The sequence below is a fragment of the Monodon monoceros genome, unplaced genomic scaffold, assembly GCF_005190385.1.
Source record: "Monodon monoceros isolate NGI ecotype Baffin Bay Population unplaced genomic scaffold, NGI_Narwhal_1 Super_Scaffold_21, whole genome shotgun sequence".
In the NCBI taxonomy this organism is placed as follows: Eukaryota; Metazoa; Chordata; class Mammalia; order Artiodactyla; family Monodontidae; genus Monodon; species Monodon monoceros.
The window spans coordinates 91741212-91759390 of NW_021703778.1; the positions used below are offsets into that span (position 1 = coordinate 91741212).

Below are 18179 nucleotides of genomic sequence, written 5' to 3' on the forward strand. Positions count from 1 at the left end.
AGAGTTCCGTGTGCTATACAGTAGGTTCTCATTAGTTTTCTACTTTATACATAGTATCAATAGTGTATTTATGTCAATTCCAATCTCCCAATTCATCCCACCGCCTCCCCTTTCCCCCTTCTTACATCAATATTAAATTATCTCGTAATGAGTGAAAATTTCATTTAGCCCATGGCCATAAGAAGTATACCACTCTGATCTCATCCTTGGTCCTATATTGTCACAAGGCAATCCTTCCTCAAGTCTGAGGATCATGGTGACCCCTCAGTTTATCAGGTTCTTTTTTTTTTTTTGGCTGCGATTGGGTCTTCATAGCTGCGTGTGGGCCCTCTCCAGTTGCAGGGAGCTGGGGCTGCTTCTTGCTGTGGTGCGTGGGCTCCAGGTGCACAGGTTCAATAGTTGTGGCTCTCAGGCTCACTAGCTGTGGCTCACGGGCTGCAGAGCGCAGGCTCAGTAGTTCAGGCGCACAGGCTTGGCTGCTCTGTGGCATGTGGTATCTTCCAAGGACCAGGGTTCGAACCCGTGTCCCCTGCGTTGGCAGGCAGATTCTTAACCACTGCGCCACCAGAGAAGCCCCTATCAGGTTATTTCTTGACTCAACTAACCCCAAACCCTAACACCAGTTTAGGGGCTGGAGAGAATTTACTGGTATCTTCTCGGAATACAAAATGAGAGGTTTCTTGCTTTATTAAACACTCTTTACATCTGAAAAATTGAAAAATGTTTTCTACACATTTATCCCAATCCTTTTTAGTAGTTTTGAATAGGGATGGCAGGTGACGGTGGGTAAAGGGGTATTTTTACAACTGTCACTACACAACTCATTTACACATCTTCCCTAACCTTTCCTAAGGAGTGTGCTGGATATTATTGAATTATTATAAATTATGTTTTGTAGTGACTACAGTGTAAGGGGTTTCATCTTGAAAAATATGTTTGGACTCCCAGAACAAATTTTAACTGCTGGAAATGACTTTTTTTTTTTGCGGTACGCGGGCCTCTCACCGTTGCGGCCTCTCCCGTTGTGGCCTCTCCCGTTGTGGAGCACAGACAACGCGCAGGCTCAGCGGCCATGGCTCACGGGCCCCGCCGCTCCGCGGCATGTAGGATTCTCCCAGACCAGGGCTCGAACTCGCGTCCCCTGCATCGGCAGGCAGACTCTCAACCAATGCGCCACCAGAGAAGCCCGACTTATTTTTTTTGAAAATACAGTTTATCATTAATTTTCCTTCCATTTCTCTTTTTTTTTTTGCGGTACGCGGGCCTCTCACTGTTGTGGTCTCTTCCGTTGCGGAGCACAGGCTCCGGACGCGCAGGCTCAGTGGCCATGGCTCACGGGCCCAGCCTCTCTGCGGCATGTGGGATCTTCCCGGACCGGGACACGAACCCATGTACCCTGCATCGGCAGGCAGACTCTCAACAACTGCGCCACCAGGGAAGCCCTCTTTTTCTTTTTGTCTCCAAAGTGTTCAAAATACCTGCTTACATAGAGAATTATGTGCAGGTATTTTGAGAATCCAAAGATGTACAAGACATGGACCTTCGCCCTTTCAAGAAGAATAAGTAATAAGGGTTAATAGGGAAAGTGAAGTAGCCCTATGGTAGCACGATCAGCCTTGAGATAACCAAGAAATAACTGTAATTTTAATCAATTCGTAAGAGTTATTGCGGTGGGACCTAGTCCTACCAGTCCATTTGTCAAAGCCCTCTACCGTGTCCTTCACTCATTAAAAAGAAACAGTTCTCATAAGGTCAAACCAGGCAAAATTTTGGTTGTCTTTTCTTCTAATTTCTCCTGTTCTCTTTTCCCCTGATCCTCTCTCCGGATGCCATCCATACCTGTTCCTTTTCCCATTCGGCTTCTCTTTACCATTTTTTCTTGTTTACTCGCTCATCCCGGCCTCCCAACCGTTTGCATCAGCCCGCAGGACGTTGCTCCCTCCACAACTCTTCATTCCCAGAATCCACCCAACCGGGTTGTATTGTGTACATTTTAGAAATGAGACTCAATGAAAAGGCCCAGGAAACCGGGCACTGTATTTCTAAATCCCATCTTTCTTAAATGCGTCAGCTACACCCAAGGCCCGATGGAGGAGACTGGGCTCCTTGCCCAGGTGCCAACGATGTGGAATTATCAGCCTCAGGCAGCCCCAGCTGACGAGATAAGGAGCAGTAATGACAGCAGTAAACGAGGGGAAGGCCCGGAGGAGTCGCGAGCTTCTCCACCGCAGACAGACGTGGATCCTCCGCCCCTCCCACGCTCTCCGCCCTGGCTATCACGATCCTGGTGGGAGGGGAGCAAGATGGCTCCGTCCCTCTCCGCCCACGGCAGCCTGGGCGTAGGGGCGGGGCCACGCGTGTCACGTGATCGCCCCGCGGGCCGCGCGCCCTCAGCTGCCTCAAGCGCGCGCAGGCTGTTTGGCGATATCGCAGATAGTGCCTCTTCCCTTCTAGGGGTGTCTTCTCGTGTCCCCGCAAAGTCTGGAGGCTCTCTCCCTGCAGCCGAGGGCCGGAGCGGGGCCAGGAAAGGACGCACTGGGCCGTGCAGAGGCAAAGGGTCTGCGGAACGAGGTCCCTGCATCCCGCGCCGAGGCAGGAGGTCGGAACCCCCAGCGAGGGGCTGGGCCGGAGAAGCCCTCGCGGGCGTCTTGGGGGACTGTCGGGCGCTGACGGCGAGGCTATTGGGGAGGTTCGGGGCATTCCACCCTGGCCATGGGCGGCGTGGGGACCAGCAGGTCCCTTCGGGGCTCCGAGCATTTGACTTGGGCATTTTCCGGGTTTCCCATCGCCACGTAGCCTCGAAGCCAGCAGGACTGAAAAAAAGGCTGCAGTCCAATGTTCTCTTCCCTCTGACGAGAGGGGCTGAGCCCGTCCGCCGGAGGGGACTCGAGAGGGCTGCCCCGGAGGTGGCCAGAAGCAGAGGTTGAAGAGGGCGGCGGGAGCGGAGAGCGCCCTCCTTGACCATCAAATGCCTCTCGTGTTTCTCTGTCTGCTGAGTGGGCTTGGACGCGCTGACCACGCGGGAGGAGGGACGGACGACGCTCGGCGGGCTCTGACCGTGCCGCTTTCATGTGGCTGCTGACGGGGACCCCGGAGGGAACGGGCATGGGGCGAAGCCTCGCCCTCTCCGCTCCCCACCTCCCGGGCTCCGGGGCTGGCGATGTGGAGACGTGAGGGGACCCGCGGCTGCTCCGGGTTCTCCAGGTCTCTACCAGGCACCCGCGTGTTCCTCCGCGCCCGAGGCAGGAGAGAGTGGCGCGGAGGTCCGAGGCGGGCGCACGGGCGGGCTAAGACGGAGCTCCAGCCTCGCCATGGGGCATAACGGCAGCTGGATTTCCCGAAACGCCAGCGAGCCGCGCAACGCGTCGGGCGCCGGGGCTGAGGGCGCCAATCGCAGCGCGCTCGGGGAGTTCGGCGAGGCGCAGCTGTACCGTCAGTTCACCACCACCGTGCAGGTCGTCATCTTCATAGGCTCGCTGCTCGGTAAGCCGCCCGCGGGGGCGCCTCCCGGGTGGGCTTCCCCGAGGGCGCAGGCTCGGAGAGCCGGGATCGGGGGTCGCCAGAGCCGCCGTGGGTTTCGGGGTGCGTGGCAAAAGTGCGGATAGTTGAAGGAGGTTTAAGAACGTCAGGGTATCTGAAGGGAAGTTAAGCAGGGAGGGTCGACTCCAGCCCCCAAGGTGGAAGCAGAATTCCGGTAGGGCTTGGTCCCGGCTGCAGGGTGGGTTACCTGGTCCTGGGCCCCAGGCGGCCCTTGCGGAACGCTTAGGGATGGGCACAGGGTTGTGCCTATCACATGCCTTACCTCCCCGACCTCTTGTTTACAAATAGCGAGCAACGAAGCTTCTGTTTTGTTGCTGGTGACTGATGTGTTTTGCGCTCCATCTATTCCCAGTGTATAATTTTTTTTTTTTGCGAGCCTTATTTTGCGCGTTTTTTAAATGGCTGGCTTCTTCGGAACAGCAACCTGCTGGTAAACAAACCTGTGGAGTTAAACTCTGTGTTGCCTTAGATATTTTTAAACCCCTAAACAAAACAAATCCCAATCTACTTCTTTCCCTATTTTTTGTTTATTCTGAAGTACAGCATAAAGACAGGATAAAAAACACAAAATGCCACACACAACAAATTTAGGAATACTTGTTAGGGAAAGAAAATATCAACGAACTGAAATGAGTGGTTAGTAAAAATGTCCACTAGTGTGAGAATTACTTGTACTTCTGGTAGCTACTCTTTATATGATAAATGATACAATGAATATTCATTTTTGTTGAGATTTGTTGAACATGTTGCATATTACTTGTAAATATGTGGCTTCCTTTAAAATATGAATTCTCTGATGTGCCGTTTATAAGGATATAAAAAGATTGTTCGTAATTATGTGCGATATTATGGCCAAGAGCAGTCCTAAAGTTTCATAGTAGGAATAGATTACTTTTTTGTAGACACCTGTGAATTATCATGGAAACGAAGATACCCGACATCAAAAAGACTATAAAACATCAACTATACTTCAATTTTAAGAAAGAGAAAAAGAAAGAATAAATAACACAATGTAATACAAAAAAGACTATGGAAGAATTGTGTTTAGAATTTTACTTTCGCAGCTTCTCTAATTGTCATCATCCTGTCCCACTCTAGCATAATATTTATCTTCCATTTTTTGTCATGAGGGCATTTTCAGGAGTTGACATCAGTGGGGCCATGTATAGATTTGTGTGTGTATGTTACAATGTGTTTTTATGAGTGGAATGTAAATGCACATTAACAAAGCGAAAGCTTGTGTCCCAGATATTTTCAGTATTCATTTAACAAGCAAACACTGAACACCTACTGGGTACCAGGCACAGTGCACCATAGTTTTTTTTTTTTTTTTTTTTTGTGGTATACGGGCCTCTCACTGTTGTGGCCTCTCCCGCTGCGGAGCACAGGCTCCGGACGCACAGGCCCAGCGGCCATGGCCCACGGGCCCAGCCGCTCCACGGCATGCGGAATCCTCCTGGACCAGGGCACGAACCCATGTCCCCTGCATCTGCAGGCGGACTCTCAACCACTGTGCCACCAGGGTAGCCCTGCACGGTAGATTTTTGAGAGTTAAATTCTAGTATTGTCACATTTACTTAAAGAGTAGGTTATTGGGGAGGCAGTAGAAGTCGCTGCATTTTTATGTCTGCATTTGTTCTGCATATATATATATATATAGAGAGAGAGAGAGTTTGGTTGTTTTGTTTTGTTTCTCCCATTGGTAACTTTAACCCTGAAGAACGATGGTGCCAGGAGAAATTTTCTCATAGTTTGACTAAAAATTTGAGTACTATTGAAATAGAACAGCATGTGTATACAGGGCGGAGTAAATAGTGCACATTTAACAAATGTTCTGCTTCCCATGTACTTTCTTTTCTGGTATGCGGGCCTCCCACTGCTGTGGCCTCTCCCGTTGCGGAGCACAGGCTCCGGACGCGCAGGCTCAGCGGCCATGCCTCACGGGCCTAGGTGCTCCGCGGCATGTGGGATCCTCCCGGACCGGGGCACGAACCCGCGTCCCGTGCATCGGCAGGCGGACTCTCAACCACTGCGCCACCAGGGTAGCCCCCCATGTACTTTTCAATTCTGGTAACTTGCATTGGATACAGGAATTCCTAGGTAAATCTGCCCTTAATTCAACTCTTTTTCCACACAGCACTTTAATTGACGTGCAAAAACTGCTTCTGTGGATGTCTTCAAAGAGGAGACTGATTTTTGCCCTTGATCTTTGGTTATGCTTGACTTGGCCTAGCCAGGATTCCCCCTTACCCATGACTTAGGCCCTCCTAAGAGACTTCCATTTGCTCCTTTTTATTTTCAGAAAAAGTATAAATATGGTTAAATTTCTAGAAATCAAAAGTCAGAGAACTTGTGCAAAATTGAAAGGCATGTCTGGTTTTCTTAAAAGCTTAACTACGTAACATTGCACTGTGCACTTGTTTCTGGTATTCTTGATTCATTGTTCTCTGAGGATTTGACCCATACAGACATATCTATGTCATCAAATCCTGGTAATGTCAGTTGAGGCTCAGAGCTTAAGTTCCAAAGCCATGTGCAGTCAGTTGCAAGGCAAACTTGGGAAGCCTAGTTTCATGAAGCCCAAAAATAGAGAAAAATTATCCCAGAAGAATCTAGAAGGCTGAAAAGTAAATGGAGGATGGAATAGTGTCTAGAATAGCATATGACACTGGTTTAATCTACTTGTTTCCTCTGTGCCCAAACATGGACAAATGAGTTTTTTCCCTTTACATAAATTCAAACATACTTCCCATATTCTCTACATAGAATTTTTCATTGGGATTTCCAGAGGCCTACTATTATGTGAAAATAATTTCTTTGTACTGTTGACATCTTACAGCTCTTTTTGAAAAGTGTTTTAGTGCCCTGTATGAGGGAAAATCCCCAACAACTTTTAATAACTATAATATATCCAACCATAGGGGACGTTATTTGCTGTGTTGAAAATGAACTCGAGAATTGTATATAATATTGTTCAAATAATGCCTTTTGAAGGTTTGTGTGAGCTAGTGTCTCAGCCTTCTTTATGCAACATCTTGGAATATCTTCAGATATACCATAGGTTTTGAAAGAGAGTCAAATAATTTAGATTGCCCTTTGATAAATATATGGCGCACACCACTTTTAGTAGTGAACAATGTGAAATCAAGGACTCAGAAAGAATTGGAACCATCATTTCCAATAAATGTTTTGCATTTTACTCCTCAGAGTTGATCTTTCTCTTTATTTTTCCCCACTGTCTTTGGATTCACAATCCAAGTGCCTGGAAAGCTGGACCCCTCTCTGGTGCTTTGACTTGAAAAAGGTCAGTGGTTGTGACCTAGTCTGTTACCTCTAAGCTCCTTCTGGACAAATTGCCTGTTATCTGTTGTTATCATCATTGGAGGCATTTAGGAGATTTTTATAAATGCATTTGCTCTTATTTAAAGAAAATCAGCAGTGTAGACAACAGCCAAGAAGTATGTCTCCTACCCTGAAATTTATTTTAAAATAGAGAAATCAGCCTGCCTTCCTCTTGCCAAACCACTGTATGTATGGTCTCTGTGTTTAACCTGTGTCCCCTTTCCTTAGCAATAGTCTGTAGTGAACCTTTGGGAAGTTGATGACCCCAAGTAAAGGTCCAAGTTGTCTGTTGTCTGATTCCTTGAGGTGGTTATTGAAGTAATCATTTCAAAGGAAAGGCGGGGTGGTGGTTACTTGTTGAATTGATTTCACAGGTGATATGGAGAAACACCATTTTTGCTCATGGTAGTCTATAATATTTCAACTAAGTTATATTGGGCACCAGCAGTGTTCATGGTACTTGTTCGACAGAGAAATATACTTGTGCTTTTGATACTAGTTGAAATTAACCAGGTAACAGCTGGATAATTGGAGTTCCTTAGTTAAATGTTTGATAGAAACAGTGTTACTACCGGTTTGTGCTCATAATGCATAATTACTAGGATGTTTTTCATAATTATATAAATAATATGTTAGCCATAATTATAGCCAATAGTAATGTAATGTCAACAGTCTATCTATATATATATATAACAATATATGATAACAAATATATTGGCCATAATTATAGCCAATGATAATGTAACTATCAACAGCCTTATTATACCTGCTTTTTCTGTTTCTGGTGTGCCTAGAAACGTAGTAGACTGCATCAAGAATAAGGTGTCCTGAACTGACCTAAGGAGTTTGAAATGGTGAGGTCAATAGTTATCAGCCTGGGTAGATGAACTCCTAATACACTGACTCAAACTGCCTCATGTTGCCATTGATTTCCATATGCTGTATGCATTCTGCCACCCCACTGTTTTGTAATGTAATACGTTAAGCACAGGAAAGCAGTCTGGCCTCCATCTGAATGAAATACTTGTGGTAACCCTTTGCTTCTCCTTTCTAGGCCTTCAATGGACAGCTTCTACTTTCCAATTCTTCTGGAAATTAAATTCTATGAAAACTTAAAAAACTTTATCGAGATTAAAATTCCTATATTACACATTTCAGCCAATTATAGTATACAGGTCAATGGTTTTTAATATATTCACAGAATTGTGTAACCATCACCACTATAGAATCCCAAGAAATTTTTATCACCCCCTCCAAAGAAATCACATTCGCATTAGTAGTTGCTTCCCATTTTCCCTAAGTACCCTGAGCCCCAGCCAACCACTAATCTACTTTCTGTCTCAGTGGATTTGCCTCTACTGGACATTTCTTATGTATGGAGTCATAAAATCAGTGGTTCTTTGTAATTGGCTTCTTTCACTTAGCATAATGTTTTCAAGGTTCATTCATGTTGTAGCAGATACTTCATTCCTTTTCTGAGGCTGAATAATATTCCATTGTATGAATATACCACCTTTTCTTTATCCATTCACCAATTGATGGACATTTGGGTTGTTTCCACTTTTTGGCTGTTATTAATAATGCTGCTCTGAACATTTGTGTAGTTTTTGTGTGGACATAATATTTTCAGTTCTCTTGGGTATTTAGCAAGAGTGAAACTTCTGGGTCATATGGTAACTCTAAGTTTATCCTTTTTTAGGAACTGCCAGACTGCTTTCCAAAGTGGCTGTGTCATTTTCTATTGCTACCAACACTGTATCAGGGTTCTAATTTCTCCACATCCTCGCCAACGTTTGTTATTATTTGTCTTTTTGGTTATAGCCATCTTAGTGGGTGTTAAGTGGTGTCTCATTGTGGTTTTGATTTGCATTTTCCTAGTGACTAATGATGTTGAGCATCTTTTCATGCTCTTATTGGCCATTTGCATATCTTCTTTGGAAAAATGTTTGTTTAGATCTTTTGCCCATTTTTAACTTGGGTTGTCTTCCTGTCAGTGAGTTGTAAGAGTTCCTTCTACAGCTGACCCTTCAGCAATGCGGGGGATAGGGCCATCGACCTTTGGGCAGTCAAAAATCCAAGTATAACTTTAGTCAGCCCTCTGTATTCATGGTTCCAGCATCCGTAGAATTAACCAACCATGGATCATGTAGTACTGTAGTACGTATTTAGTGTAAAAAAAATCTGCATATAAGTGGGCCCACGTAGTTCACAGCTGTGTTGTTCAAGGGTCAACTGTGTATTCTGGGTACTAGACCCTTATTGATACATGATTTGCAAGTATTTTCTCCCATTTTGTGGGTTGTCTTTTCATTTTCTTACTCGTGTCCTTTGAGGCACAAAAGTTTTAAATTCTGATGAAGTCCAATTTATCTAAAATTTTTTGCTGTTACTTGTGCTTTTGGTTTCATTTCTAAGACACCATTGCCTAATCAAAAGTCATGAATATTTACTCTTACGCTTTCTTCTAAGTGATTTACAGTTTTAACTCTTACATTTAGGTCTTTGGTCCATGTGCATTAATTTTTGTACATACTGTGAACTAGGTGTCCCAGCACCATTTGTTGAAAAGACGCTTCTTTTCCCATCAAATTGTCTTGGCACTCTTGTTGATCCTGTGAAAACTTTTGTTACCATTGTCCCACTGAAGGATTTTCGTAAACCTTTGACAAGGAATAAGTAAGAGGAAAATAAATCTTTTCCCCCCTGGCAATTTACTTTATGTGCTTTAAAAACACGATCTAGAGACTTCTCTGGTGGTCCAGTGGTTAAGACTCCGTGCTTCCAATGCAGGGGGCATGGGTGGCCTCCCTGTTCAGGGAACTGAGATCCCACATGCCATGCAGCGTGGCCAAAAAAAGAAAAAAAACCCCACCAAAATCTAGAAACAGACTCTCCCAGAGGCAGGGAGATGAATGACCTATCCAGTGTATTAATAGAGACATACTTAAATATAATCAGTTAATTGCTTTTTTCTGTGTTTCCTGGATTCTTCTACCTAGTCTAGCAATTAGACCCCTTTTCATGTGTGCTAATGTGCCTTGTGTCTGTTAGGGCTCAGTCATTTGTAACTGCTAGGATGTTAGTAAATGATCTGGCTACATCATAACTCTGCTACACTGCTGTCACCTAAAGCAGCTAACTCCAAGAATAATTGCAACAATTTCACCTTTACAAAGGTTTCTACAGCAGTGAGCTCATTGGAGCAGAAAGACTAAAGTTTGGTCCACTGTTTTTTCTTTTATCTGATCCTGTTTTGTTCTGGACCTCAGTCTGTGGTCACGTGCTAAGGAAATACAGAACTCCTTTGTTTAGGATTAGAAATGTAACCCTCTCCAATCAGAGCAGTGTTTATATCATGTTACAATATTCTTTTACAGGTATACCTTGTTTTATTGTGCTTCACTTTATTATGCTTCAAAGATAATAGAGTTTTTTTAACAAACTGAAGGTTGTGGTAACCCTGCGTTGAGCAAGTCTTTTGGTTCCATTTTTCCAATTGCATTTGTTCACTTTGTGTCTGTGTGTTACATTTTGGTAATTCTTACAATATTTCATACTTTTTCATTATTATTATAATATTTGTTATGGTGATCAGTGATCTTTGATGTTACTGTTTTAATTGTTTGCGGATGCTACGAACTGTGCCCATGTAAGTCTGCAAACTTAATCCATAATGTTGTGTGTGTCCTGACCAATATACTGCCTGGCCGTTCCCGTCTCTCCCCCTCTCCTCCGGCCTCCCTATTCCCTGAGACACAGCAATACTGAAATTAGGCCAGTTAATAATCCTGCATTGGCCTCTAAGTGCTCCAGTGAAAGGAAGAGTTGCATGTATCTCACTTTAAATCAAAAGCTAGATGATTAAGCTCAGTGAGGAAGGCATGCCGAATGTTGAAATAGGCCAAAAAAAAAAAAAAAAGGCTCTTGTGCCAAACAGTTAGCCAAGTTGTAAATGCAAAGGAAAAGTTTTTGAAGGAAATTAGAAGTGCTACTCCAGTGAACACACAAATGTTAAGAAAGAGAAGCAGCCTTATTGCTGATATGGAGAAAGTTTTGTTTGGATAGATGATCTTACCAGCCACAACATTCTGTTAAGCCAAAGCCTAATCCAGAGCAAGACCCTAACTTTATTCAATTCTGTGAAGGCTGAGAGAGGTAAGGTAGCTGCAAAAGAAAAGTTTGAAGCTAGCAGAGGTTGGTTCATGAGGTTTAAGGAAAGAAGCCATCGCTATAACATAAAAGTGCAAGGCGAAGCAGCAAGTGCTGATGTAGAAGCTGCAGTAAGTTATGCAGAAAATCTAGCTAAGATAATGAATGAAAGTGGCTACACTAAACTACAGATTTTCAATGTAGAAAAAATGGCCTTTGGTTGGAAGAAGATGCCATCTAGGACTTTCACAGCTAGAGAGAAGTCAATGCCTGGCTTCAAGCTTCAAAGAACAGGCTGACTTTCTTGTTAGGGGTTAATACAGCTGATGACTTGAAGTTGAAGCCAATACTCATTTACCATCCTGAAAATCCTAGAGCCCTTAGGAATTATGCCAAATCTATTCTACCTGTGCTCTGTAAATGGAACAACAAATCCTGAATGACAGCACATCTATTTACAACATGGTTTACTGAATATTTTTTTTGGGGGGGGGGAGCTATCTTTTTATTTTATTTTTTTAATTTTTATTGGAGTATAATTGCTTTACAATGTTGTGTTAGTTTCTGCTGTACAATAAAGTGAAGCAGCTATAATTTACTGAATAGTTTAAGCCCACTGTTGAGATCTACTGCTCAGAAGAAAAGATTCCTTTTAAAATATTACTGCTCATTGACAGTGAGCTCTTGGTCACCTAGTTGCCCAAGAGCTCTGTTGGAGATGTACAATGAGATTCATGTTGTTTTCATGCCTGCAAACACAACATCCATTCTGCAGCCCATGGATCAAGAAGGACTTAGACTTTCAAGTCTTATTCCTTAAGAAATACATTTTGTAGTGTTATAGCTGCCATGGATTGTGATTCCTCTGATGGCTCTGGGCAAAGTAAATTGAAACCTCCTGGAAAGGATTCACCATTCTAGATGCCATTAAGAACATTTGTGATTAATGAGAAGTCAAAATAACAACAATTAACAGAAGTTTAGAAGGAGTTGATTCCAAGCCTCATGGATGGCTTTGAGGGGTTCAAGACTTCAGTGGAGGAAGTGATCGCATTTGTGGTGGAAATAGCAAGAGAACTAGAATTAGAAGTGGAGCCTGAAGATGTGATTGAATTGCTGCAATCTCATGATAAAACTTTAATGAATGAAGAGTTGCTTCTTATGTATGAGCAAAGGAAGTGGTTACCTGAGATGGAAGTTACTCCTGGTGAAGATTCTAGGAAGACTTTTGAAATGACAACAAAGGATTTAGAATATCACACAAATTTAGTTGATAAAGCAGTGGCAGGGTTTGAGAGGATTGATTCCAGTTTTGAAAGAAGTTCTGTGGGTAAAATCCTATCAAACGGTATTATTACATGCTACAGAGAACTCATTCATGAAAGGAAGAGTCAATCGATGTGGCCAACTTCACTGTTGTCTTGTTTTAAGAAACTGCTGCAGCTCCCCCAGCCTTCAGCAACCACCACCCTGATCAGTCAGCAGCCATCGACGTGGAGGCAAGACCCTCACCAGCAAAAAGATTATGGCTTGCTGAAGGCTCAGGTGATGGTTAGAATTTTTTAGCAATAAAGTATTTTTTTAATGTATCTGAACACCTATTAAATAGATTTTCTCTTTTAGACACTCTATTTTACAAACACCATTAGGTATAATTAGTAAAGTATTATGAACAATAAAGTTTGTAGATATTTTTAAAAAGAGTTTGGAATAAAATGTACCCATTGAAAAATTTTGAAATATGGCAATAAAGTATTTTTTAAATTAAGGTATGTACATCGTTTTTCTAGACATGCTATTGCACACTTCATAGTCTACAGTATAGTATAAACATAACTTTTATATGTACTGGGAAACCAAATAATCCATGTGACTCGCTTTACTGCAGTATTCCCTTGATTGCATTGGCCCAGAACTGAACCCACAGTATCTCTGGGGTATGTCTGCATATGTTGACAGTTAAGGTATAGTAGAACATTTTTGATGCTGGTAGACAAAGCAACTAATTTATTGTTTGGAATTTTCATCTTTAATTAAATTTTTTTTTTTTTTGGTCCTAAAGTCTCAACTCCAAATATTCACGGTTCTACAAGAAATATCCTTTTTATTGGGTGGAATTTTTTAGGAAGGGAGGAAATTTGTCTCAAAATGGGAACAAACACATGTGGCTTTGTTTTTCTCTGGGGTGTCCAAGTCTCTGAAATTATCCCTTCTGCAGAGTTTGCCAAAGAGTTTCTCTACATGTCATTTTTCTGAACACGCCATTTAGATTGGTTGTGACTGGAAGCTATTGTGAAAACCATTTTATTGTCGAGGAACTTCCAGATTGGCTGGGCGGAAAGTCTTTATCAGTCATAAAGTGTAAAAACTTAGAGGAATTTTTGGCTAGGCTGAAAGGCATGAGTGACTCTAGGTGAAATTTAGAAGTAAGGATTTACCCTAGGCAAAACTAAAAAGTAAGAAAACTGTCTTCGGAGAATCAACACCCATTTTCAGAGTTTTTATGTTCTCGTATTCACTCCATCTCTTTTCAGATACCTCTTGGTTTCTTCTTGTCCTTGTGGGTGCCCAGTGACCTTGTCCTGAATTACTTACTTGTCCTCTCTCTTCCAAACTTAACAGAAATTGAATTCCATTCCCTCATGGTGGCATGCTAAATAAATAAACCACTTTCGATGTACATGTTAACAGATGTTATTGCATTAATACATTGACCATTAAGGGTACTTTAAAAAAAAGTTTACTATCTTAAGCAAAAAGGGTGACTAAGTTGAGCATTTCATATATTTGACAGGTGTTGAGGAGAAATGGGTGGAGTGGATCTTTTTGGAGCCCCTAGTGACATCATCATATAGGCAAGCCTGTTGTTGCATGTAGGGCATTTAGAAAAGTTGAGGGTATAAGCATACACCTGGCATGTAAAGGAGCAGGAGGGTATCAGTTGATACTAGTGTCTTATTCTTTTTTTTTTATAGTTTTAATTCCCTCTTTTATAATTTCAAATGTATTATTTCAGATTGTTATCTTGGGATGCTTATTGTGTCTGCTGATTCTCTCTTATGGTGGATCATTTCCTTGAATGTTTGTAAGTTTTTGATTGTGAGTCCATCTCCTTTTTCTGAAAGGGACTGTGAGGTCTTGGTGGCAGAAGTGGCCTCCAGAACAGTCTCACGTTTGCTCCTGCCAGGTGTTACAGGGTTGTCACTAGCCCAAGATCTCAACCACAGGAACAGGCACATTTCCTTGCCATCTCTCTGAGGTAGAGGATACAGTTTTCACTCTCTCTTTCACTGAGGTGGCCACTCTTTGAGGATTCTGGATTTATGCAGGGCTTTCCATCCCAGCTACCTGCTTCAGGGGGGTCCAGGCTCATTCAGTCTGTGTGTGGGTGTTGAAACCCAAAGTTAGCTGTGAGGGCCTAGTTCCTGGTCTGAAAATCACCCCTCAGTGCAAGCTCTCGGGTCTCTCTTTTAGGCAACTGGGGATTTCCTTTTATTTCTTATAAACTCAGCTATGAATTTAAAGATGTCTTTTGTTTTATCCAGCACTTCTAGTTGTTTGTAGCAGTGTTCTAAGTTCTGCCACATTGCCAGAATCAGAAGTTGGCAAATAAGCAAAGCATATTAAAACAGAAGGTGGGATGATGGCTAGATTTGATTCTAGGAGATATGCCACCATCAAATGGGGTGGTGGCATCAGGTCAGAATAAGAATACCTTGAAAGATTAAGGAAAATAAGTTAGAAAGTGGATGAGGGAAGAGAGCTCAAGTAAGTTTAGGAATCTAGTCTAAAGAACATTAAGAGTATGTCAGCCATAAAAAGGAACGAAATTGGGTCATTTGTAGAAACATGGATGGATCTAGAGACTGTCATACAGAGTGAAGTAAGTCAGAAAGAGAAAAATATCATATATTAACGCATATATGTGGAACCTAGAAAAATGGTACAGATGAACCAGTTTGCAGGGCAGAAATAGAGACACAGATGTAGAGAACAAACGTATGGACACCAAGGGGAGAAAGTGGCGGGGGGAGGGTAGTAGTGGGATGAATTGGGAGATTGAGATTGACATATATACACTAATATGTATAAAATAGATAATAAGAACCTGCTGTATAAAAAAATAAAATTCAAAAAAAATGCAAGTAAGATAAAGGCTAGAGAAAAATATAACAAAATATTAATAATGTGGATGGGCTTTATGGGTAAATGAACAGTACTATATTCATATTCATAACAGAAAATAAAATGAGATAATGTATGTAAAAAATAACATTAAGAATATGTATATTTGTTTATATATTGCTGATATTTGACCATTTCAAACATTTGACCTTTTTTTTTTCTACTACAATTTCATATGGTTCAAACTGAGTTTTTTTTTTAAACAAACATTTGGGTCAACATAAATTAGGGTTAATAGTAGCATATTTTAAAAAATGTATTTATGGAAGAACTACCTGATTACAAAATAGTAGAATAGAATATTTATGATATACAAATTCAAGTTGGATATGAAGAATGGAATCCCTGTTTTGCGGGGGGGGGGGGGGGGTTACCTGGGGAGTGTAAAGCAGTCTAAAGTTAAGTGGGAGTTTTCCAAAGAAGAGTGTTGAAACCCATGTATATTAAAATACCTGTTTCTGATAAACAGTGTGGGACTTCCGTAAATTTTTATTGAATGGATGAGTGAGTAAAATTTGTGTTTTTCTTACTTTACACTCATAAACCATTAAAATTGTTTCTCTTTCCTTGTAATCCCATAGTTCCTGGGTGTCTGAGAATGTAGCTCCTAGGTCAAATGCAGAACCCACAACTTTGAGGGTTAATAGGATAGAGGTTGGGGGCACACTTGGGATTTTTAACCAAAATAGTCTTAAACCTAGTTTTAACCATTATACTTGAACTAGTGCTATACCTGTTGTGTAACTGACTATCTCCTGGATGACTCCTTTTCCTAGACTTAGGTCAATTAGTAATTGCAGGACTTAATTAATTATGCAGTCTTTTTTGCTTTGTTTTTGCGGTACGCGGGCCTCTCACTGTGTGGCCTCTCCCATTGTGGAGCACAGGCTCCGGACGCTCAGGCTCAGCAGCCATGGCTCACGGGCCCAGCCGCTCCGCGGCATGTGGCATCTTCCCGGACTGGGGCACGAACCCGTGTCCCCTACATTGGCAGGCGGACTCTCAACCACTGTGCCAATTATGCAGTTTTGATTTGTGTTAGTTTAATTCTACTAAAATTCTACCACGAGGCTAGGACATTATAAAGGATTACTGACAAAGGGAAAATAAGCAAAATAAAGCTTCCTTTAACACACTGTAAGGCATGGACAAGACTGAGTAAGCCAAGGGTGTAGCCCTGAACCCTCTTAATTAACATCCCCCTCCCTCCAATATGTACACACACACACACACATACACACACGATTTCTTTCAGGAGGCCTCTAGAACCAAAAACTCTTGAATGTTCCTGCTCAGGAATTTTGTTGTTTTCTTTTGCTTTTGCATTTACAAGCAATTTCCAGGGAAATGCCTTCAAATGGACTCAAGCAATATTTTCATTGGTGGCCACACTTGATTCTGAGGAAACTTGGAAACTTCTTTTGGGCCTACGTTGAAAACTTGCTTCACCAAATCTGAGACACCTGAAAAACTTTCAGGTTAATTTGAACCACTAATGTCTAGGCACCTTAGCACTTAAAATAAATATCTAGTAATGGTTTAACATCAGTTTTAGAACTCATTTTTTTTTTTTTAATTATTATTTCTGATGAAAGGTTTCTCCTGGGGGACAAAATTACAGAGGTAGAGGCAAAGCATGAAACCTATAAGGTTTCTCTTTTGGGCTTCTCTTTCTCCTTTATTTTTTTTTTTTTGAGAGGTTTTAAAAATGCAGAAAAAATATTAACAAATTACAAGCCCACCTTCAGAAATAACAAATGGCAACATTTTGTCATATTTGTTTCCTATATTTTTTATTTTATAAAAATAAAATGTTATAGGTACATTTGAATCTCCCCTCGTGCCTCTCCCTAGTCCAGTTGCCTCCTTCTCTTCCAGCGCTGATGGCTACACTGAATTGGGTATCTAGTGTAAACTTCCTCCTTGTCTGTGTCCTGATGGTGCTGCCTGATGCTGGCCTGCAATCAGGTTTTTGCCAGTTGATGCTTAGTCAGCACCTGTGGCAGGGATAGATGACTCCATGTGCATTGTTGATTTCCAAGTAATGGTCACCTTATCTAGGAAGACAATATATGTGGGCAGTTTAGGACCTTCATAGAGGGTCTTTAATAGGGAAAGACAAGGAGAGTTTTGCTAATGGGAGATGGATGCTTCCTGTGCAATGCAGGTACCCTTGACTCACCTGCCAAATGGTAACTACCAATCAGAATACTGCTTTAGCCTTACCTTTACACTGGGTTTTGTAGTTTATAACAATACCACATTATTCCGGTCGATCATAATATGAATTATGAAATAATGTAGGCACAAATTTTGCGTTTTTATTTTCTCAACGCATCCTTTCCCTCTAACAGCACTGCCCTCCCTCAGCAACTCATGTTCATACACTGGGGAGCCTCCCTTCCAGTATTTATCAGGGCTCTTAATTGCAAACAACAGAGCCTATTGTCAAAAGAAGACACAGCTATAAAAGCATTCAGGAAAGGAAAACATTTTATTTACAAAGACGGATTGCAAGGGAGTTCAGGTTTTTGAAGGACTGGCTTGACAAATGAAATATACAACAAACAGTTATTTTAAAAGAAAGCAACCACAAGATTACCACATTTACAGTTCCTATGTTCAGTGTGGAGGGAAAAAAGCAGTTATCTCACGTGAGTGTTGTAACCTCAAAGATTGTGTCATGTCTTTGGATGGCAGCACTGTAAAAGTTAAAGCTGCAAAACAATAAAGTTGTTTTTATCAGGAGTCAGTAAGTTACAGGAAAGGTTCACTATTTCAGTTGTTTTGGGGACCAGAGCTAGATAGTGTGATCCTGTGTCTTTTTACTGTTTTTATTTTGGGGGAGGGGTGGGGCTCAGGGAGCAGGTGTATGTTTGTTTTCTCCTGACCAGGGAACATAAAGTGCACATTTTTGCATAAGGTAGCAGGGCAAGGTGCTTTACTTCTACACCAAACTAGCC

General features: G+C 42.1%; 1 protein-coding gene across 1 annotated transcript in view; it reads left to right on the plus strand.

Annotated features, from left to right (window-relative positions):
• The first annotated feature begins 3282 nt into the window (after positions 1 to 3282).
• The window catches only part of GPR176 (G protein-coupled receptor 176), a 91653-nt gene continuing 76756 nt past the window's right edge, over positions 3283 to 18179 (plus strand). Inside the window, exon 1 of the mRNA XM_029237917.1 lies at positions 3283 to 3483. Within this exon, the coding sequence (XP_029093750.1) occupies positions 3312 to 3483 (172 nt within the window). The 5' untranslated portion in view covers positions 3283 to 3311. The remainder of the gene's footprint in view (positions 3484 to 18179) is intronic.